Source organism: Heterodontus francisci, chromosome 37 (genome assembly GCF_036365525.1).
Source record: "Heterodontus francisci isolate sHetFra1 chromosome 37, sHetFra1.hap1, whole genome shotgun sequence".
Lineage (NCBI taxonomy): Eukaryota > Metazoa > Chordata > Chondrichthyes > Heterodontiformes > Heterodontidae > Heterodontus > Heterodontus francisci.
The window spans coordinates 40783528-40807318 of NC_090407.1; the positions used below are offsets into that span (position 1 = coordinate 40783528).

Below are 23791 nucleotides of genomic sequence, written 5' to 3' on the forward strand. Positions count from 1 at the left end.
TCCTCTGAGGAAGAGTGATCATAACATGATAGAATTTCACATTCAGTTTGAGGGTGAGAAATCTGGGTCTGAAACTAGTGTCTTAAACTTAAATAAAATAAATTACTAAGATATGAAGACAGAGTTGGCTAAAGTGGACTGGGAAAATAGATTAAAAGGTAAGATGGTAGACAAGCAGTGGCAGACATTTAAGGAGATATCTCATAATTCTCAACAAAGATATATTACATTGAGAAAGACTCTACAAGAAGGATGAACCATCCGTGGCTAATTAAAGGCTGACAAGTCCCCTGGATCTGACAGCCTGCATCCTAAAGTCTTAAAAGAAGTGACTGCTGAGATAGTGGATGCATTGGTTATAATCTTCCAAAATTCCCTAGAGTCTGGAAAGGTCCCAACGGATTGGAAAACTGTAATGTAACACTTCTATTCAAGAAAGGAAGGGAGACAGAAAGCAGGTTATAGGCCAGTTAGCTTAACGTCCGTCACAGGGAAAATGCTGGAATCCATTATTAAGGAAGTAGTAGCAGGACATTTAGAAAATCATAATACAAGCAAGCAGATTCAATATGGTTTGTCAAATTTATTAGAGTTCTTTCAGGATGTAACAAGCAAAGGAACCAGTAGATGTAGTGTATTTGGATTTCCAAAAGGCATTTGATGCAGTGCCACATAAAAGGTTATTGCACAAGATAAGAACACACGGTGTTGGGTGTAATATAGATAAAGGACGAGCTAACTAAGAGAAAACAGAAAGTAGCGATAAATGAGTCATTTCTAGCTTGGCAAACTGTAACCAGTGGGGTGCCACAGGGATCAGTGCTGCAGTTTCAACTATTTACAAACTGTATTAACAACCTGGCTGAAGGAACCAAGTGTATTGTAGCTAAATTTGCTGACGATACAAAGATCGGTGGGAAACAAGTTATGAAGAGGACACAAAGGGCTGGTTTTTGGGGGTCCCATAGAATTGTGTGGGAGGCAAGGGGCGGAGGGTCCGTTGTTGCCCTGTTGCCAAGCAATTTTGTCGGGGGCGGGATAGGCCGACGATGGCCTTCTCACCCAGAGGCCAATTGACACCCTTTAGTGGCCTATTAACGGCCACTAAATGGATCTAACCAGCGGCGGGGTGGGTGCCTTGGCCACGTGGGGAGGACGTCTTGTAAAATTAGGCACCCTCCCTGCGGGCTTGGGGTTAGGGTCCATCCTTTGTGAACAATCTGAGGCCCACGGAGGACCCCCGCCAGCAAAACCTACAACCACCTGGCCACGCCCACCTTCCCAACCCTCTCGCTGGGGCCTTCCAGACTGTCCCCGGTGACCCCGCCTCACTTACTTGAGGTCCAGGGTTCCAGTGCTTGGCCTGTGTCCAAGGCCTCTGCAGTACCAGCTGTGGCCACTGCTAGCGGTGATGCTGCCGATACTGCTGAGCTGCCCGCTCTGTGATTGGCTGGCAGCTCTTGGAGGCAGGATCCCCATCTTTAAAGGGACGGAGATCCCAGCGAAGGGCATTTGAGCAGCAAAATAATGGAGGATCACTCTGTGGGGGGGTCATGAAAAGGCTGAGGTGGGGTATCCCACCCCCCATCTTTTCAGCCCGCGCCGGGAGCCCTACCTCTTCTACAAAATCCACCCCAAGGAGTCCGCAAAGGGATATGGATAGGTTAAATCAGTGGGCAAAAATTTGACATGTGGTATAATGTGGGAATATGTGGGGTTATCTACTTTGGTAGGAAGAATAGAAAAGCAAACTATTATTTAAATTGAAAGAGACTACTGAATGTTGTGATACAGATGGATCTGGGTGTCCTCACACATGAAACACAAGAAGTTAGCATGCAGATACAAGCAAGTAATTAGGAAGCAAATGGAATATTGGCCTTTATTGCAAGGGAGATCGAGTATAAAAGTAGGGAAGTCTTGCTGCAACAGTACAGGGCATTGGTGAAACCACACCTAGAGTACTGTGCACAGTTTTGGTCTCCTTATTTAAGGAGGGATATACTTGCATTGGTGGCTGTTCAGAAAAGGTTCACTAGGTTGATTCCTGGGATGAAGGGTTTCTCTTATGAGGAAATATTCAGCAGGTTGGGCCTATACTCATTGGCTTTCAGTCGAATGAGAAGTGATCATATTGAAACATATAAGATTTTGCTGGGGCTTGACAGGGTAGATGCTGAGAGGATGTTTCCCCTCATGGGGGAATCTAGAACAAGGAGGCGTAGTTTCAGAATAAGGAATCTCCCACTTCAGATAGTGATGAGGAGGAATTTCTTCTTCAGAGGATTGTGAATCTTTGGAATTCTGTTTCCCAGAGAGCTGCGGAGGTTGATTCATTGAATTATTCAAGGCTGAGATAGGCCGATTTTTGAACTAAAGGGAGTCTAGAGTTATGGGGAACAGGCAGGAAAGTGGAGTTGAGGCCAAGATCAGATCAGCCATGATCATCTTGAATGGTGGAGCAGGCCTGAGGGACAGTATGGCCTATTCCAGCTCCTATTTCTAATGTTCTTATGTGAGACTTGCCCCTGCTCCCTTTAGCTCAAACATTTTTGCCCAATAATATGCTGAAAGTTCAAGGCGATAACAGAACGAGGAAAGCAGGGCATCTGGGACCCCAATCAACAGGACATCTCCTTAACCAACCCAATTTAACAATTGGAAAATAAACAGCACAAAGGCTTAAAAGGAGGGTGAATTAGAGTGGGTGAAGTCAAAGTCAAATCAGGCACAGAAAGGAAAATAAAGGGAAAGATTGTATTCAGAGAGAAAGAAAGAACATAGATAAAAAGGAAAAGTAACATAAAATGTAAATTTACATTTTTTTTAAATTGCCAACAATACCCAAAAGAATGAGATGCCAAACTTGTTAATTTTCACAGCCAAAGAGGTTGATTGGCAATAATTAACAATTACCATGCTGTTAAAAGAATACTTATGCTTGAATTTTTTTTTATTCATTTCATGGGATGTGGGCATCACTGCCAAGGCCAGTATTTGTTACCCGTTCCTAATTTCCCATGAGAAGGTGTTGGTGAGCTGCCTTCTTGAACCGCTGCAGTCCATCTGGTGTAGGTACACCCACAATGCTGTTAGGAGGGAGTTCCAGGATTTTGACCCAGCGACAGTGAAGGAACGGCGATATAGTTCCAAGTCAGGATGGTGTGTGGCTTGAAGGGGAACTTGCATGTGGTGTTCCCATGCATCTGCTACCCTTGTCCTTCTAGATGATAGAGGCCACGGGTTTGGAAGGTGCTGTCGAAGGAGCCTTGGTGAGTTGCTGCAGTGCATCTTGTAGGTGGTGCACACTGCTGCCACTGCACTGGTGGTGGAGGGAGTGACTGTTTAAGGTGATGGATGGAGTGCTGATCAAGTGGGCTGCTTTGTCCTGGATGGTGTGGAGCTTCCTGAGTATTGCTGGAGCCACACTCATCCAGGCAAGTGGACAGCATTCCATCCCACTCCTGACTTGTGCCTTGTAGATGTTGGGCAGGCTTTGGGGAGTCAGGAGGTGGGTTACTTGCCATAGAATTCCCAGCCTCTGACCCCCTGCACTTGTAGCCACAGTATTTATTTGGCTGCTTCAGTTCAGTTTCTGGTCAGTGGTAACAACCAGGATGTTGATAGTGGGGGATTCAGCGGTGGTAATGCTATTGAATGTCAAGGGGAAATGGTTAGATTCCCTCTTGTTGGAGATCATCATTGCTCGACACTTGTGTGACGCAAATGTTACTCACCACTTATCAGCCCAAGTCTGAACGTTGTCCAGGTCTTGTTGCATATGGACACAGACTGCTTCAGTATGTGAGGAGTTGGGAATGGTGCTGAACATCATACAATCATCAGCGAACATGCTCACTTCTGACATTATGATGAAGGGAAGGTCATTGAAGATGGTTGGGCTTAGGACGCTACCCTAAGGAACTCCTGCAGCGATGTCCTGGGGCTGAGATGATTGGCCTCCAACAACCACAACCATTTTCCTGTGTGCTGGGTATGACTCCAACCAGTAGAGAGTTTTCCCCTGACTCCCATTAACTTCAATTTGGCTAGGGCTCCTTGATACTACACGCGGTCAAATGCTACCTTGATATCAAGGGAAATCACTCTCACCTCATCTCTTTTGCCCGTGTTTGTACCAAGGCTGTAATAAGGTTCGGAGCTGAGTGGCCCTCGCGGAACCCAAATTGAGCATCAGTGAGCAGGTTGTTGCTGTGTAAGCACACTTGCTGGAAAGGTCAACGACACCTTCCATCACTGTGCTGGTGATTGAGAGTAGACTGATGTCCTGCTTTTTGTGCACAGGACATGCATCGGCAATTTTCGACATTGTCATGGAGATGCCAGTGTTGTAGCTGTACTGGAACAGCTTGGCTAGGAGCACGGCTAGTTCTGGAGCACAAGTCTTCAGTACTACAGCCGGGAGGCTGTCAGAACCCATAGCCTTTGCAGTATCCAGTGCCTTCAGCTGTTTCTTGATATCATGTGGAGTGAATCAAATTGACTGAAGACTGGCATCCATGATGCTGGGGGCGTCAGGGGGAGGCCAAGTTATGACAAGCCATAACTTTGTGTGGTGTTTAGTTTGTATCTACCACGCAAATACAACGTCACACCATTCAATGCACTTCAATGGTGAGCCAAACAGCGAGATGCCATTCTTTATGAAACTAACAGTGCAACAGTGCGACATAGCCAGCAACTACTAGATATTGGCATTTAACCAAACAACTGCTCCTTGCCTGATGCTGTACCATTTGTCCATATGTAATGTGCCATTAACCTCAACATTATTTTGACAGCAAAAGCTGGCTCGATGGCAGCAAAAATTGGCTACACAGTGCTTGGTAGTTTTGTTAATGCGTGCATTATATGCTTGCATCAGCAGTATGCAGAGTGGGCAAATCATGATGTCAGTCAGCATCTAACGCTGATTTGATGCCTGACCATCCATTTTGGATCTCCCTGCTCCAGTTAAAGCCCTCTGTTAAACATGCACAGCTGAACATTCATTCAGCAGCACAAAGCACACCCCACTAACGCTATTTAAAGGCATCACCATCCAACATGCAGGTGAGGTTCTTCTAACTGTCTACCTGCTGTTGCAGTTAGTGGAAGTACTGTGTTGTTGGAGGAATTGTGATTAGCTGTTTAAGTCAGCAGGGGGTGGTGCTGGACATTTGAAAGGAGCTGTGTGCTTATGTAAGACCTCTGAGCACACCATTTGCTGCCTGTATTGGGGGCTGTCGGTGCAGTTCCCCTTGGGCTGCAGCGTCGGAGGGAGATGGAGCAGAGGCAGCAGAGATAACAAGCTGCTCACAGAGGGAGGTGGAGAAAGGCTCTCCACAGGAGGCCTGACCCACCTAGGGTCTTCAGGCCGCAATTCTTCCACCTCCACCTAAGCTAGGCGCACGGTGTTCAGTGGCTGTCCTTCACCAAGGAAGTGGTCACTAAACTGTGCAATCTCAGAGCAGGGTGAGGACAGCGCTGCCAGTGGGCATCAAGCTGACCATGCATCACTGCATCCAGGAAGTTATAGAGGCCCTGTACACTATGACAGAGGACTTTATTGCCTTCCCTCTAAACAGAAACAAACATAAGGAGCGGACACGTGGCTTTGCAAGGCATGGAGGCTTCCCCATGAAGCGGGGAGCCATCAACTGCCCACAAATAACCTAGTGCATGCCATATCTCAATGGGGAGATGTACCAAAACCACAAGGCGTACCACTCACTGAAATGTAGTTGGTGTGTGGTCATGTCTAGAATATCATGCACAATCTGTGCAGCAGTCATGATACTTTCATCCTGTGCCAGTCCACAGTTCCAACAATCTTTCAGCGACCATGTCAGCCCAGAGGATGGTCACTTGGTGACCAGGGTCATTCACTGTACACATGGCTGATGATTCCCCTCCGCAATCCCACCACACATGGCCAGAGCTCCTACAATGAGAGCCAATGCTGCAAAAGGAACATTGTTGAGCAGACCATCAGAATCCTGAAACAACAGTTCTGCTGCCTGGACTGCTCGGGAGGATCTCTCCAATACTTGCCAGAGTCGGTGTCCCAATTCGGAGTGCTCTGTTGCATCATCCACAACCTGGCCATTATGAAGGCACAGCGTTTGCCACTATGGCTTCAGCAACCATCTCGGGAAGAGGAGGAGGAGCAAGAGAAGGAGGAGGAAGGAAGGAAGTAGCTGGCGCATCTACATTCCAGATGGGTTGTCTGTGAATGCATCATGAGACTCTAGTTTCCCTGAATGACACCCCAGGTCCCTGTTGTTCAACACTTCCCCATCTTACCATCCATCTGTGACAAACCATCAAAGTATCCTCTTGGCCACAATTCTGAAATAAAAACCACAAAAATAACCATTCCTTACCAACTTTATCCAACAACACATCCAATACTCCATACAATAATCAACTTGTGCATTCTCTTAGTGCCTGCTTTACTGGTGCCTTGGCCTGTCTTAGTGCTCCTACGCAGTGCTACCCCATTGTATGCAGCATGACTGGCAGCTGACTTTCACTGGGGGAGACTGCAGGTGGCTTTGTAGGATGACCTCATACAGCTCTGGACCTGGAAGGCTCAGCTTCGGACTGCATCACTGCAGCATGGGCAGCTGCTGGCTAGCTGGAGTGTTAGTGGTGGAAGCACGAATTCTGTCATCCTGAGAGATGACAGCAGGTTCGTGCACCATGCAGCCAGTGCCACTACCCTGAGGCAGTGCCTCACCAATCTTAGTAATCTGCTGGAGGACAGATTTCTGGATTGCTGAGAGATTCTCCAAGCCCCTTTAAGCACTCCTGTCTGCAGCCATGATGGCAACACACTGAGCCTACATGGCAGCAAGCATGGATCTCTTGACCTCAGTCTGGATGTCCACTGCAGCACTCAGACTTTGGGTGGCTTCTGCATGTGCTGCAATGGAAGCTCAGACATCAGCCATTAAATGCTGTATCACGGTCAGTTGTGCAAGTGTTCTCCTGGAGTTGGTCACCATTCCATGCTGGAAAGGATCATTTCCAAGCTCTGCACAAAGCCCTGTGCCAAGTTGGAGCAGGTTTCCTCCATGCTCCTTAACCATGACAATGGGCTTCCTGCAGGCAGGCCTACAAATGGACCAAGAATTTCTGTGTATGTGCCCATCAACCCTTTCTTGTACGCCACCCCATTGAAGTCCTCATCTGAGACCTCCAGCAGAACTCATGTGATACCTCGCCTTCCAGGTTGCTGGCACCCTTGCTGTCCTTTCCCCCTGGCCTGAGTGCAGCACACTCATCCCGGTGACTCACCAAGTGTAGATCCCACCTCTGCACCACGCTCTAAAGTATGCACATCATCAGTACCTGAACTGGTGCTGCAAGTGTCAGATCATGTGACTGTGTGTCTTCCTCCTCAGTCTGTTCTCTGTATAGGCCTTCAGCCTAAGGCACCAGTGGTGGCCAGGCAGCAGTTCTTGGGTATCTGAAAACGTAACTGGACAGGAGAGGTTTAGGGTGAGGGAAGAGAGGTGTGTGGAAAGCAAGAGGTGCACAGGTACACCATATGCCTTTTGTACATCATAAGAGATTGCAGGATGAGGGTGAAGTGGGATTTCAGAAGGTGCATAAGGCAGGAACATACGATCATCCACAATGGCTTCAGCGATGCTGCTGGCCATGACCTCAGTCACAGCTGCTCCAATTATCCCTAGTATCATCTCCTCCATGGTGGTGAGCTCATGCAGCTATCCCTGCACCCCACACCCTCCCCCACCCCTTTGCTGGTGCTGCCATCTATTCTAAGTCCCTTTGTCCTGCAAAAAAGAGGGAGAGTGTCAGTGAATGTTGCAATGTGTTTTGGTGATATGCCTGCCACAGTTGATTAGTTGCCAGTATGTGCAAGTTGTGAGATGTGAGTATGCAGCTTCCAGCAGTTCTAAGTGTGTGAGGCTTAGGTGAAGCATAAGAATGTGAGGTTGAATCATGGTTTGTAGAGATTGTTGGTAGATGTGTGAAGTGGGGTGGTGAATGGAGCAGTATGTGAGGCTAGTGGTGCAATAGGAGTTGGTAAGTAAGTTAATCATCCACTGAACTTGACCACTCGTATGAGATCATAAACTTCTTGCAGCACTGCAGCCTGGTTATTGGGGCCAGACTGTTGGCATTGACTGTTATGGCCACCTGCTCCCAGGGATGTTAATATTGAACCCATTGTGATGCTCAAGGGAAGGACTGCTATACCAGTGTGATATGAATGAATCTCTCAGCCAACAACAGGTTTTCCTCCATATTCTGCTGCTTCTCTTCCTGATCCTCTTGTTGCCCATGGGGTCTTTGTCCTTGGGGATGTTCTTGAGGAGATCTCTTGTACAAGACCATGATCATTGAAGCACTAGGTGTACTGTATTGCAACATGCTCCAAGTTGATCGAGATCACTGAAGTACACCTGCACCCCTTCCTCCTGTTAAATGCCATCATTTACAGCCCTTTCTATGTGTATCAGCTCCCATTCATCCCACTCGATCTATCTTTCAGATGAGACATTGGCCTGGAGTTTGTGGTCAGCAGTGAAGCAAGGGCACTCGCCACTAACCTTGAAGTAAGTCTCACTAAGACATCTAGCGATCCCTCAGGCGAGTATTCCACCTCTATTGCCGTGCAGTGGTACTGCAACCAATTGCAGCATTCTTCACTGGGGATTCCCACCGGGACGTTGGAGTGATGTCTAAGCAGCATTAAAGGATTTTTCACACAATCAGGAAAAAAAACAGTAAAATAGAATCACTGAAAAACATTTTTGCATAGAGCAAATTCAATATTGATAAATACACATGGGGTGAAGATAAAAGCTAAAAAAACCTTTTTTTTTAGAAAATTATTTGAAAAATTTAGCTTAAAAAATGACCGGACCGTGTTGGCAGTGATTAACCGGTCTCCTGGGCGATGACTCAGATTGTCATCGGCCATGGCTTTGATTTGCCAGAAGCTTCCTTTTCAGGATCAGAAGATGGTGGCACGACAAACTGCCCTCACACAAAGGCATCATAGCAACGCCCAAGAGCTGCACACTTAGTGGAATCCTTTCCTGTTTACATTGGTTCTGAGTAAGGGAGTGTGTATGGCCATGTGGGGGCAGGCAGCGACTGAGTTGGAGATGGACGGCTGGTCCCCTTGCAGCGTGTGGCATCATTCAATGATGGTGTCCTTTGGAAAGTGAAGCCTCCACAGGCAGTGGTTAAATGCAGGTAGATCCATCCCTGCCTGATAGGGGGTATCCATGGGTGGGTGCCATGTACAGCCTCACCAGCCTGGCATCCCGCCATTGCCCTTCTTCCAAGAAACAAAGATATAAAGAAATTCCCGATGGGAAATGCATTGAGTCCCATCTGAGGGAATGGAAATAGCAGTTCATCAGGGAGATAAGAAAATAGTCAGTTCAAAACAACAACAAAAAAGAAATTGGCTGTAAAATGGCAACACCTAATATTTATATAATGCTTTTAATGTAATAAAAGTTCCCAATACGCTTCACAGGATTATTATAAAGCAAAATTTGACACCGATCCACATAAGGTAATATTAGGGCTAAAGGCCAATAGCTTGGTCAAAGAGTTAGGTTTTAATGAGCTTCTTAAAGGAGGAAAGAGAGGTAGAGAGGCGGAGAGAGTCAGGTAGGGAATTCCAGAGCTTAGAGCCTAGGCAACTGAAGGAACAGCCACCAATGATGGAACAATTAAAATCAAGGATGCTCAAGAGGCCAAAAGTAATTGAGCGCCGATATTGTGGAGGGTTGGAGGGCTGCAGGAGATTACAGAGATAAGGATAGAAATAAGCTTTAGCTGCAGCCTCTAAAATTGCTGCTTAACTTCTCCCCTGCCTTCCCCATAGTGCCTAGCAACCCTAGGCTATTAGTCAACACCATTGATAGAAAATAAGGCATGCAATGTCACCGCATCAGGGTAACCTCATTTACTTGCAGATGATTGCCCCTAGGGGGTGCTATCTCCAACACTGAGCAAGTTAAATCCCAATGTAAAAGGAAAGCCCTGAGGCAGTTATTTTTCTCTAATGTACTTCCCTGTCTTGTAGTGAAGACACATGTCACAAAAATACAGGCAGGTTTCTCAGCTGCAGAGACAGCAGATTAGGCCACTCGCTGCTATGCTTGTTGGCACCAATAAACGTGAGCTGTGTTCCCACTGCGTGAAGGATGAGGTTACAATTCAGAACTGGGTTGAAATTAACTCACTTACAAACAGCTACCTACGTCTCACAGCAACAAAGTAAATCTGTTTCTGCACATTTCCAAATGCAACAGACAAGTCTGGAAACACTAAGGCAAGTTAATACAATCTCATACTGCTTAGGCCACATGAAAGTAGACAAAATACCTACACTCTTTCTTTCCCGAAGAACAGGGAATCCATGAATTAGCCAAACAAATATAGTTGGTCATATTGTAAGTGTTAAATTAGTCCAAAGGCAGTTGCAACTCAATCTGGTTGTAGGAATGTAGCAATGGCAGGCTGGAGTATTACATAATGCTGGTCAGGCCATTAATAATATGCTCTCGGAGGGATTGGGGAGTAGCCTAGGAAATGGTTATTACACAGCTACAGGGACTGTGCTTTGCGGTGTGACCTTGCCCAGTCGACTGTTGTCCGTTCGACAGCAGCTGTGGGTGCAGAACTGACAGGCTGCACAGAAGGAGTTACAGCATGGGAGAAACCTGCAGACACTGAGCCTCCAAACCAACCAGCCCGGTGACCAGCAACACCAGAACAGCAGGACCACCCCAGCAACGACTCCTAGGATGATGTAGAGTGCAAGCAGTGAAACGTATGAATTGTCATCTGCAAGGAAGAGAGAAAAGTACAAATCGCATCAAAGATCCATCAGATTTAGGATCAATTTATTTCTTAATCAACTAAGAAACACATTTGTCTTTCGTTCGATTGACTCAAATGCTACAATAATCTGTTCCTGGAGTTGATCTCCAGCAATGACACTGCTGGAGTTTGCAGGGATAACAGGGAAGCATGGGGCTGTGGAGGTTGGGTCACAAGCATGTTATGTACCTACAGGAGCCTGATCCATGATGCTGGAAATTCTGGCCTTATTCTCCTCTGGAGAGTGCAGCCCAGTCCACTCCTTCCCAGGGGGTGAGGGCAGGGGGCAATCAGATAAAAACGTGTCATTCTTAAGGTAGGGGGTGGGGGTTGAGCCACTTACCAAGCCTGGTCCCCGACTGGTGGGACCCATGTCTAGTCTTCTGGAGCCTGGAATGCCTCTCCTCAGTGGTAGCAACTGCAATTCTGGGTTGCAGACCAGGCTCAGGAGTGGGAGCTCCCAGCTTAGGGAATCCCTGCTACACGTCCCGACCCCGACTTGTCATTTGAGGGTATGGAAGGGTGAGGGCAGGAATACATGGAGGATAGATGGAATATATGGAGGGGTGAGGGTGTACAAGGAGGAAAGGAGTACATAGAATCTTAAATAGTACAACACAGAAGAAGGCCAACGGGCCCATCAAATCTGCGTCAGCTCTTTCGAAGAGGAATCCAGTTAGCCCCAGTCTCCTGCTCTTTTCCTAAGTCCCTGCAATTTTCCTCCTTCAAATATTTATCTAATTCTCTTTTGAAGGCTACTATTAAATCTGTATCCACCACGCTATCAGGCAGTGCATTCAAAATCCGAACCGCTGGTTGCTTAAAAAAAAATTCCTCATGTTGCCTCTAGTTCTTTTGCCTGTCATCTTGAATCTGTGCCCTTTGGTTATCAACACTTCCCCCATTGGAAGCAGTTTCTATTTACTCTTTCTAAACCCTTGATTTTAAACACCACTATCAAACCTCCTCTTAGCCTTTTTTGCTCTAAGGAGAACAGCCCCAGCTTCTCCAATCTCACCATATAATTGTAGTCTCTCAACCCTGGAACCATGCTAACAAATATCTTCTTGACCCTATCGAAAGGCTTCATGTCCATCCTAAAGTAGTGGTGCCCAAAATTGGATACAGTACTCCAGCTGGGGCCAACCTGGTGTTTTATATAGGTTTAGCATAACTTCCTGCCTTTGTATTCTATGCCTCTATTTATAAAGCACAGGATCCCACAGGCTTTATTCACTACTTTGTTAACCTGTCCTGTCATCTACAAAGATTTGTGCACACACAGGTCTCCCTCTTCTTGTACCCCCTTTAAAATTGCACCATTTATCATGTACTGTCTCTCCTCATTCATCCTACCAAAACGTTTCACCTTATACTTTTCTGTGTTGGATTTCATCTGCCATGTGTCCAACCACTCCACCAGCTTGTCTATGTCCTCTTGAAATCTATTACCTTCTTCACTGTTTACAACACTTCCAAGTTTCTTGTCATCTGTAAGTTTCCAAGTTGTGCCCTGTTCAAGTCATTAATGTATATCAAAAACAGCAGTGATCCTGCTACCGAACTGTGGGGAACTCCAGTGTATACCTCTCTCCAATCTGAAAAACAACTATTCACCACAATTCTGTCTCTTACCTTTAGCTAATTTTATATTCATGCTGCTACTGCCCTTTTATCTCATGAGCTATAATTTTGCCAACAGGCCTAACATGTGGTACTTTATCAAACATCTTTTGAAATTCCATATACACTACATCAACTCCACTGTAGGATGGCAGTAGTACATGGTGGCGGGGGTGGGGGGGAGGTGCGGGGGAAAGGGTGTACATGAAGAAGTGAAGGTGTACATGGAGGGGAGAGGGCGAACATGGAGGAGTGAAGGAGTACATGGAGGGGAGAGGGCGAACATGGAGGAGTGAAGGAGTACATGGAGGGGAGAGGGTGCACATGGAGCAGTGAAGGAGTACATGGAGGGGAGAGGGTGTACATGGAGGGGAGAGGGAGGAGTGAAGGAGTACATGGAGGAGTGAAGGAGTACATGGAGGGGAGAGGGTGTACATGGAAGCGAGATGGAGAACATGGAAGGGAGGTGGTGTACATCGAGGGGAGAGGGACAACATGAAGGAATGAAGGTGTACATGAAGGAATAAAGGAGTACATTGATGGGAGAGGGAGCACTGAAGTATCAATGAGGTAGTACATCAGTTATAAGGCATAAAAGATTTATGAAGTATCTTGGAAAGATTACCATGTAACAGTTTGAACATATAAATTATGAAAGTTTGAAATGAAGCAACTAAAATACACCTGGCTATCCCTGACACTTAACTAAGATTAAAATGGCTGTAAAATGGACTTACTCCTAAATATGTGGTAATTTTCTAACCACAGAATATTCACGAAAAGTGACAGTATACGCACTTGTACTTATTTCAACTTAGTATACTGTATTCACAGCTCACAATGCGGTTTCTTCGACATTTGGGAGACCAAAAGCAGATTCGGCGACCGCTTTGCAGAAAACCTCCACTCAGTCTGCAAGCATGACCCTGAGCTCCTGGTCGGCTGTCATTTTAATTCACTGTCCCGCTCTCACTCTGATCTCTCTGTCCTTGGCCTCCTGAATTGTTCCAATGAAGTTCAACATAAGCTCAAGGAACAGCATCTTATCTTTTAATTAGGCACTTTACAACCTTTTGGCCTCAACATTTGTTCATCCCAACTTGCCTTTCCTGCCTCTGTACTTACTTAAAACCTGTTACATCTCTAATATTTTCCAGTTCTGACCAAAGGCCATCAACCTGAAACAATAACTCTGCTTCTCTCTCCATAGATGCTGCCTGACCTGCTGGGGTTTTATTTTAAGTTTAATGGATGGGCCCCAATTCTCGGGGCAATTGGAGCAGCATTCGGATTGGGGGTGGGGCTTGGGCAGATGGCGACGTTTCCCGGCACATGAGGTAGGTGGGTACAAATGAGGCGCCATCCCACTGATCCAACAAACTCCAGGCAGGGGTCAGTGTCAGTGGATACCATCCAGCATGACGTCAGTGTATTTGACACGATTGGAGCCCATGCTTTCATTCTGAAGCAACGAACTCTAATAAGCTCTTTCAACTTGCACTAAAAGTAAAGGGAAAATTATTAAGTTATAGTTTAAACAAAGCACCTGTGACAGAGTCTGGATAAGGAACGCTGTTTGGTAGAAGGTAATGATGCCTATTTGGTGTGTGACAAAGAGTAGTAAGGTTGACAGAAGGCGACAGTGAATTGTTAGGTTCCATGGTGCTTGGACTGGCTTCATCGATAGTTGCTGAGTTGGAGAAATTATCTACAAAAGAAGATTACAGTGGGTGATAACAACAAGCTGTATAAAATGAGCATTTATGTAAGAGTCTTGCATAGGTATAACACCTAGAATTATAGTCACAGTGGTGCCATACCTCCACAACGTCACATATCCACTGTGCAAAATATTGTGATAACTTAAATAAGTGCTTAATTGAATCAAATATCTTATTGACTTATTGTAAAGTAATTAATAAATGCCACTGAGGAATAAGTAACCAGCAGATAATTGTACAATCAAACCTCCTGATTTTTTTCAAAGCTACCAGTCATGAACCAGTAAGTACCATAAAACTGACCAATCAAATTGTGCAAGAAATTGTTGATTTGACCTCAAACATTTCTACTACGTCAATGCATAAAACTCAGTGTTTAAAAAAAGTTCTGTTGCAGAATGCCACATCTTTCACAAGATAATAACAGATGAGGAAGGCCATCCAGTCTATCTCAATTCACCCACAGAAATCCTAACATTTCCCCATTAGATTAGGAAACTCAAATTTATGCCTTCTTAAGTTGCATGGTAGTTTTTTCCTGCAACAGTTGGACTGTCAATCAGAAAATGGCCAAAAACATCCCCAGTTTAATGTCCAGCCCACAGAGCAACAAATTAACAAGTTTAACACTTAGTACAACAATCTGCATTTATCTAGCACCTCTTGAGTGTGAGAATTAGTGCTAAAGGAGCAGGTTTGTGCTGCAGGCCCAATCTAATTAGGAACTGGGTTAAGATGCCACAAACTAATTTAATTTTTGACTAGTATAGCCAAGAGGACACCTTTATCCCATCAATCGAGGCCAGTGTCAACCCAGTGTATCATTTGGTACCACAGCTATTTTCAAAAAGGTAGCAAGAGTAGATTGTATGGAGTTAAATTGGAAATGTTTCTGATTACTGAAATATTCTTGAAATATTATAGGCATGATGGGCCAAATGGCCTCCTTCTGCACTAAATGATTCTAATTCCAATGTATGCTGCTGTGTGAGTTCTGTTCAAGGCAAATGTGCTGGTTTTACCTTTGCATTTTACTGGAAGAAGTCCAGACTCATCACTGCCATCTCCACAGTTATCAATACTTTCTGAATCACAGACCAGACTCTTGGGAATGCATTTTCCATTTTGACATTGAAAGTATGGCTCTTCACCGCACCCTGAAGATTTGAAACCTGTGATTAAGTATTGAAAGCTTCAGATTCTTTACTTCCAATTGAAAGGTATTAATTGCCCCTGACATTGCCCAAGATCAATTGATGATTTTTTTTTTTAGAAACAAGGTATGACTGCAGTTAGGAGATAGACTGCAAAACTCATTCCATGGCAACATCTACTGGCCAGACCACACAGCCACAGTATTATAGGCAACTGTTTGCACACAGGATTTTCATTCTAACATTTACATGGGCAGTTTCAATGTTAGGTGTTTATATAAAGTGTGATCAAAATTCATGACAAGAAGAAGCTGGGCAGGAAGTGCACACAACACAAAAACATTAACTAACATACAGGTATTTAACAACTAAAATAAAAGCAAAATACTGCAGATGCTGGAAATCTGAAACAAAAACAGAAAGTGCTGGAAATACTCAGCAGGTCTGGCAGCATCTGTGGAGAGAGAAGCAGAGTTCATGTTTCAGGTCTGTGATCTTTTATCAGAACTGGCAAAGGTTAGAAATGCAATAGGTTTTAAGCAAGTGAAGCGGGATGGGGAGAGAACAACAGGGAAGGTGTGTGATAGGGCAGAGGGCAGGAGACATTAAATGACAAAGATGTCATGGGACAAAGGCAAAGGGAGTGCTAATGGTGTTGTGAAAGACAAAGCATTAGTCCAGAGAGAGTGTTAATGACAGAAATAATGAACACCTCTGTCCAAAAGCACAAACATGAAAAACCAAGTTTAAGGCAGGCACATGGTTAGCTCCTCACTCACTCTAATCTGTCTCCCTCTGAATTTGCTGCGACTCCGTTCTCCCACGTCTAACCCTGACATTGTGATCAAACCTGCTGACAAGGGTGGTGGACAAGGGTGGTGCTGTTGTTATCTGGCATACCGACCTCTACCTTGCAGAGGCTGTGCGCCAACTCTTAGACACTTTTTCCCACCTCTTCCTGGGCCATGACCCCACCACTGAACATCAAGCCACTGTCTCCAGAACTGTCACTGACCTCATCTCCGCCGGAGATCTTCCCTCTACAGCATCCAATCTCATAATCCCACAAACCCGGACAGCCCGCTTCTACCTCCTTCCCAAAATCCACAAACAGGACTGTTCTGGTAGACCCACCATTTCAGTCTGTTTCTGCCCCATTGAACTTATTTCTTTCTATCGTGACTGTATCTTTTCTCCCCTGGTCCAGTCTCTTCCCACCTACATCCTTGACACTTCTCAGACCCTATGTCATTTAGACAATTTCCAGTTCCCTGATCCTAACCGCCTCCTCTTCATTATGGACGTCCAATCTCTCTACACCTCTATCCCCCACCAGGACGGTCTGAGGACTCTCCGCTTCTTCCTTGAACAGTGGCCCAACCAGTCCCCATCCACCACCACCCTCCTCCGCCTGGCTGAACTTGTTCTCACATTGAACAACTTCTCCTTCAACTCCACTCATTTCCTACAAATAAAAGGTGGTGTTCTAGGTACCCACATGGGTCTGAGTTAATCATGTCTTTTTGTGGGGAATGTCGAACATTCCTTGTTCCAGTCCTACTCAGGCCCCCTCCCCCAACTCTTTCTCCGGTACATTGATGACTGTATCAGTGCCATTTCCTGCTCTCGCCTCGAACTCGCTAGGTTATTTTAAAACACAACATTTATGGCTTGTGTTATGTAAACTCATTTTAAAATGGCAAAAGTCACTTAGGAAATGCCTCGATTTCTGTGCTCTGGCACACATTACTTTCACCTGGGACACAAGCTCAGTGACATGTTGAAAGTTGCTGAACTTTTACTTCTATATAAATGTCGCAATTCCACTGCTATCCATTTGGAATTGCATTGTTCCATAACCCGTATTGAGGGGAAAATGAGCAAGAAAATCCAAGGAATCTCCAGAAGTCATCACTGCATGTTCCTCATGAATACAACAGTATGGTGTAATGGGGCTGAGTGGCATTGGCAAAAACATGATGCTGCTGACCCATATACAATAGTTACTAAATACAATGTAATGGATAGCTTTAATAAGCCTTAGTCTATGATGAACTGCCTACAATTCCTTAACAAAAATATGCTGCACTTGCAGTTTTAAAAACTGTCAGGGAAGACATAGTTAACATTTATTATGTTTCAACGACCGTGTTAGAAACACTCATTAACTGTTTTTTTTTTTGCTGCGAATTGGATTAAAGGACAAGTTTCACAAGTATGTCAAAGATCAGTAACTGTAATGTGCATCATTTACTATCCAGTTTGACAGAAGATAAGCTGAGTGGCTAATGTCATTTGAAAGTTGTCTATATACTATAAAGTGTACCTTTGCTAACAGGTAATATATTTGGACATAAATTGGTTAATCTGGAGTACAATCTTACAGATGGTGTCTAAACATTTTGTAACTGAATCATACATGCAGTAACAACCGTCCAACTTTTTGCAGAAAAGCTTTTTGCTCATAATTATCTTGTCAGAGCTGAATCAGAATCAAGAGATAGACGGAGATATAAACATAGGTGAATTTAAGTGAATCGCTTTATTGGAAGAACTGAAGGGGGCTCTTTATTTGTAATTGTGTTTATCTAATTTTGTCACTAACTTTGGTGAGCAAATTACATTTCGTCCATGAGAGATTCTGTTCTTTCTGTATTTTAGAATACAGGACCTGGATTAACAGTCTATCAAGATAAATAAACTAGTCTTGGCTACCTACCGTTAATCTCTCTGTCCCTTCCTGTTTTTCTGTTTTACATGACTCTTCTGAAGTACTATTTGCTTCACCCTGTAAAATTCTTCTGATTTGGAGATCACTGCTCTTTTGCTGGCTGCTCTGTCTTCAGACACATATTACAAGCAGGTAGAGAAGTTGCACAAACATTGACCATCACAGGTTAAATTGGTCTTGTGACAATAGCAGTGTGAGAAATGGTCCATCTTCCTATTGCTGATTTTTCTACTGTCTCACCTCAATAACCACAATAACAATCCTCTCCTTGAGTTTCATGGTTTATTGGATGAATTTGCACATCCACAGATATCATCTGATAAGATCCATATCCCACCCCATAATATGTAGCTGGCTCTATTCTGTCAACAAAAGTACCTCATATCGGCATTGCATACAATTTTGCTTGCTAGCTCGCTAATACAGTTGTGCTGCTCTCCATTAAATGTATGTATGCTTAGCTATTTTATTTACAGGGAGAAATTTGTTTTAAATCAGACTGTGTTTTGATAGCATTAGATTGGCTATACACTTTATGGACAGCTTAATTGCCCCCATGTCCATGGCTTGTTAGGGTCTGAGGTTCTGTTAATGGATGATAAATACCTGGTAGTTCAAGATAATAGGGTGAACAGGCGTTGGGTGTTAAATTAGTTAATTGTATTTATGTGTGTATATATAAAGAGCCAGCCAGCATTGGGTGGTGGTGTTGTTGTTTGGAGAGTAGAAGTAAGCTATGTGGTGAGCAATAAACAAACTCCACCAAAGCATCCTAGTCTCAGTGTCTTCTTCACAAACAGGCATGGAGATTTCTCTAACATTGGTAGTACAGGATGGTTGCCTGAAAGTGAAGATTGGAGACTAAGATTTGTTTTCAGACAGGAGATTAGAATTGGAGTTTTTTTTTTAGAATAACTGAGGAGATTACTGAAACTAAGTGTAAGGTATTGGGATATGATTTTCCACCCCTGTTTTGTGAAGCTGAACCTTACGAGCAATGGAAGAATGAAGTTGATATATGGAAACGGGTTATGCTTTTACCTAAAAGGAAGCAAGAAATAGCCCTTGCACTTTCACTTCCCACCATAAGCATAATCAGGGGCAAAGGGTTCTCGGAGCTAGAGGCTCATCATTTGGATGATGAGGAAGGTTTGGAAAAACTCTTGAAATTTATGGATAAAATTTATATGAAAGATGACTTATTGAGTGCCTAGGAGGCATTGTCAGACTTTGATAAATTTAGAAAAATGGATGGTTCTTCTGTAGAAGAATATAATATGGAGTTTAACTGACTATGTGCAAGGTTGCAGCAATTCTGCTTGGAAATTCCTATCAGTACTTGCCTTCAAATTGTTGGATTGTGCTAGGATATTGAACATGGATAGGCTCTTGGTATTAACTGGAGTTAGATTCAATGAAAAAGATATGCTGTTTGATCAGATGTCTGACGCCCTAAAAAAACTTTGGGGAAAACATTCCTTTCTGACCACTTTCATGGCACAGATGGGCTCTTTAGCGGTGACACCGAAGGTGGAGGATACACTGCTGGCAGCATTTAGAGGCCATTCAAGCATGGGGCCCAGACATCAGTACGAAAGGAGAAACACACACAAAACGAATGAGGATAGAGACCCTTTTGGTAGCTATAACAAACAGCAGGAATTGGGCAATTATGGCAGAAGGATGAACCCTAGGAATAACCAAGGGGTGGTCAACAGGTGTTTCCAATGTAACTCAAAGTAACACTATGCGTTGCATTGTCCAAAAAGGAATAACAGGGTTTTTGAGATGACGTGGAAGGTTCGGAAGGCAAGGATGATGCTACTGATCAATCAGAAGGAATTGCACTGGTCATTAGAAGCTTCAGTCTAGTAATTTGTTCAATTGCACAGTACTAGACAGTTCGTGTACATCCACAGTATGTGACGTGGACTGGTTATGGTGTTACATGGATTCTTTAAGTAAGGAAGACTGAAATAAGGTCAAAGAATACGACAGTTCTACCTGTTTCAGGTTTGGAAATGACAACACGTTGAAATTACTAAAAAGAGTGGTAATTCTGTGTAAAATAGCAGGGGTAAACCATTTTATTAGTAAGGATGTAGTATCCAGTGTTGTACCTTTGCTGTTAAGTAAACCGTCTATGAAAAAGGCTCGGATGAAATTGGATATGGAACATAAGGGGATTGTCTTTGGGAAATCTGTAGCTTTGCGGTTTACACAGTTGGGAAATTATTGTACTCCTTTAACGAGATCTAACATCTCTGAGCAGGATGTTAAAGAAGTAGTAATGGCATCCGGGGGTTGGGATTTAAAGGAGAAAAGGCAAATTATTTCAAAACTACATCGACAGTTTGCACATCCATCTTGTCATAGGTTGAAGATTCTGTTAAAAGATGCAGGGGTAATAGATGATGATGACACTAAACTTATCGAAGATATCAGTGGAAAATGTGATATCTGTAAAAGATACAGGAGGACTCCATCATGACCCACACTGAGTCTCCCATTAGCAAGGGACTTTAATTAAACTGTCGCAATGGACTTGAAGGTATGGGATAAAGAAAAAAACATTTTTATTCTGCACTTTATAGACGTGGCAACTAGATTCCATCTGTCGATGGTAATTTAAAGTAAAGACAAAAAAGTAATAGTGGACAAAATAATGGAAAGGTGGATAGGAACAGAACTGGGAGCACCGGCTAGGTTTCTAACTGATAGTGGAGGAGAATTTGCCAATGATGAGTTCAGGAGTATGTGTGAAAATATGAATATTGTAGCAATGCACATGGCAGCAGAAAGTCCTTTTAGTAATGGGATTTGTGAGAGAAATCATGCCATGATTGACAAAACGCTCCAAAAAATTTTAGCAGACCAGCCAAACTGTAAACTGACTACTGCTCTAGCGTGGGCAGTACATGCGAAAAACACGCTTCAAATGGTTGGGGGGCTACAGCCCACATCAATTCATTTATGGCAGGAATCCGAAAATAACTTTGGTAATGTGGGATATTCCCCTGGCTTTACAGGGGACAACAATTAGTTCAATTTTTGTGGAATATTTGAATGCCATGCATGCAGGGAGAAGAGCTTTTATTAAGGAGGAGGTTTCAGAAACAAATCAGGAGAGCTTTGAGGAATCGGATCAGGCCATCAGAAAAGAATTGATACCGGGGATATGGTGTATTACAAAAGAGAAGGGCAGAAAGAATGGAAAGGCCCAGGAAATGTTATAGGCACTGATGGCAAAACGGTGATTTTGCAACATGGCAACCAAACCGTTAAGAATACATTCCTCGTGGCTGATTGGCAGTGATTATAAATTGACAGAATCTGAACAAATGATGGACACTGATGACGCACCATGTACTTCACATGCAAATATGTTAGACCTTTACGAGCAACAGATTGTGGCAGATAATGGGCTGACTGAGAGTGGACCAAGTGATAGTGAAGATCCAGATAAGGCCATTTATCACAAAGGGCAACTATCAAAGTTGGAACTAGAGTGACATGTGCCAGAAGGGACTAGTGAATGGAGGGAAACCACCATTATAGGAAGGGCAGGAAAGGCCACAGGGAAATACAAACATTGGCTGAATGTGCAAGACAAGGGACAGGATATCAGACCTATAGATTGGCAGAAGGAAGTGAAAATGTGGAAGGCCAGAAAATATAGTATAAGTTCAGACAGTGAGCATGAAGATGATCATTGTCCAAGGAAAAGGTCATGAACTTGTGAAAGGAAGTCTGGTTGTAGGCGGGACAGGTCAAATAGTAGCAGTCCAGAAAGGGATAGAAACTCAAATAGGGGACGTGCTTTCACTCGAGCAAGGATCAGACAGCAGGTGAGGGGCGCCGCAAGAATTAGGAGCCCGTACGATAGAGAAGTTCTAGTGGCTACGAACAAGTTAGATGGTAAATTGATAAAGGATACCAAGCAAAAAGAGCTTGACAGTTGGAGAGAGTTTGGTATATACACGGAGGTACCAGATAGAAGACAACCAGCATTATCCCATAGATGGATCTGTACAGAGCAAGTACTTCCTGATGGTACATATAAAGCAAAGGCCAGACTTGTAGCTCGGGATTTGAGGAACGACTAGGCGACCAGGAAGTTAGAGTGGATTCCCAACAGCAGGAAAAGCAAGTCTGAGGATTTTCCTAATCCTTTTAGCGACGCACTCATGGGAATGCAAGTCCATTGACATCAAAGTAGCATTTTAGCAAGGGGAGAAATTTCAAAGGGATGTCTTTTTAAAGCCACTAAAAGAAGCTGGAGATATAGAAGGGAAATTATGGAAGCTAAACAAGTGTGTTAATGGGCTAAATGATGCATCCAGGGTGTGTGTTTTTTTTCAGTTAGATCCGTCCTACTAAAAGCTGGTTGTATTCAACTAAAGGTGGATCCGGCAATGTTTTATTGGTACTATGAAGAAAGACTAGCAGGCGTTTTCTTGATGCACGTGGACAATTTTCTATGGGGAGGATTTGAGAAATTTGTGGTAGATAAAGTTCTGCAGGAATTTAAAATTGGAAATCAGGCTTTCGGAGCTTTTCAATATATAGGGTTGAATATTAGGCAGACTGAGTTGGGGGTAACCCTAAATCAACAGTCTTACCTAGAGAAGGTCAATAGGATCCCAATAAATCAGGCCAGATCCTCACTAACAGAAGATTCTGCAACTAAGGAAGAAGTAGACCAGTTAAGGAGCTTAATCGGGCAGTTGAACTGGTTGTGCACACAAACAAGGCCGGAAGCTTGCTATAATGTATTAGAATTGAGCACCATACTGAAACATGCTACTGTTGGGGAAGTGCTGAAAGCAAATAAGACATTGAAGAGATCGAATTTTGATCAATGTACACTCAAGTTTCCAGCCTTGGGTGACCCAGAAGAAATGAAATTGGTCATTTTTAGTGACGCCTCACACGCGAATCTTCCCGATGGTTATTCGAGCACAGCAGGGTTCATTATATTTTCGGAGGGAAGAAATGATAAATGTTGTCCATTAGCCTGGGAATTGAAGAAAGTAAGAGGATAGATAAAAGCACCTTAGCTGCTGAGACACTTGCACTGATAGAGGTGATAGATATGGGGAGGTATTTATCGAGTATTTTAAAGGAACTCTGATATAAAGGGGCATCGGAGAAAGGTTTTCCTATAGAATGCTACATAGATAACCATTCTCTCTGGGACAATGTCTATTCGACAAGAAGTGTTGCAGAAAAGAGATTGAGGATTGATCTTGTGGTATAAAAATGTTGGAAAGAAAAGAAATTTCCAAAATAAAGTGGGTTGATGCAAGTCATCAGTTGTCGGATTGTTTTACTAAGAGAGGTCCTTGTTCAAAACAATTGTTGGATGTCCTCGAAGAGGCCGTCTTGTGTTATGATAAGTTAGGAAAACATGGAATTTTTTTTTTACAATAAGATTTTTTTTTCTTTAAAATTATTATTTAAAGGGGGGAATTTACAACATGTTAATGGCTGGTGCTGTTGAAAGTTAACGACGAATAATGTACAGAAAAATGTGTCATTATTTTGTTTTCTATTTCTTTTTTATATATATTGTTATGACCAGGTGAGAAAGAGGTCTAGGGTTCCCTTTCAGCCTTCAGCTGGTCTTACTGTAACAGGGTTTAACATACTTTTTAGCGCCCCCTTGGTAAATCCGTGTT

At 43.7% G+C, this 23791-nt stretch overlaps 1 protein-coding gene across 1 annotated transcript in view; it reads right to left on the minus strand.

Annotated features, from left to right (window-relative positions):
- Positions 1-10597: 10597 nt before the first annotated feature.
- Positions 10598-23791, minus strand: part of ldlrad2 (low density lipoprotein receptor class A domain containing 2) — a 56046-nt gene continuing 42852 nt past the window's right edge. The window contains exons 4-6 of the mRNA XM_068017004.1: positions 15248-15382; positions 14051-14212; positions 10598-10845 (exon numbers count right to left, since the gene is read on the minus strand). Coding sequence (XP_067873105.1) covers positions 10598-10845; positions 14051-14212; positions 15248-15382 — 545 coding nt within the window. The remainder of the gene's footprint in view (positions 10846-14050; positions 14213-15247; positions 15383-23791) is intronic.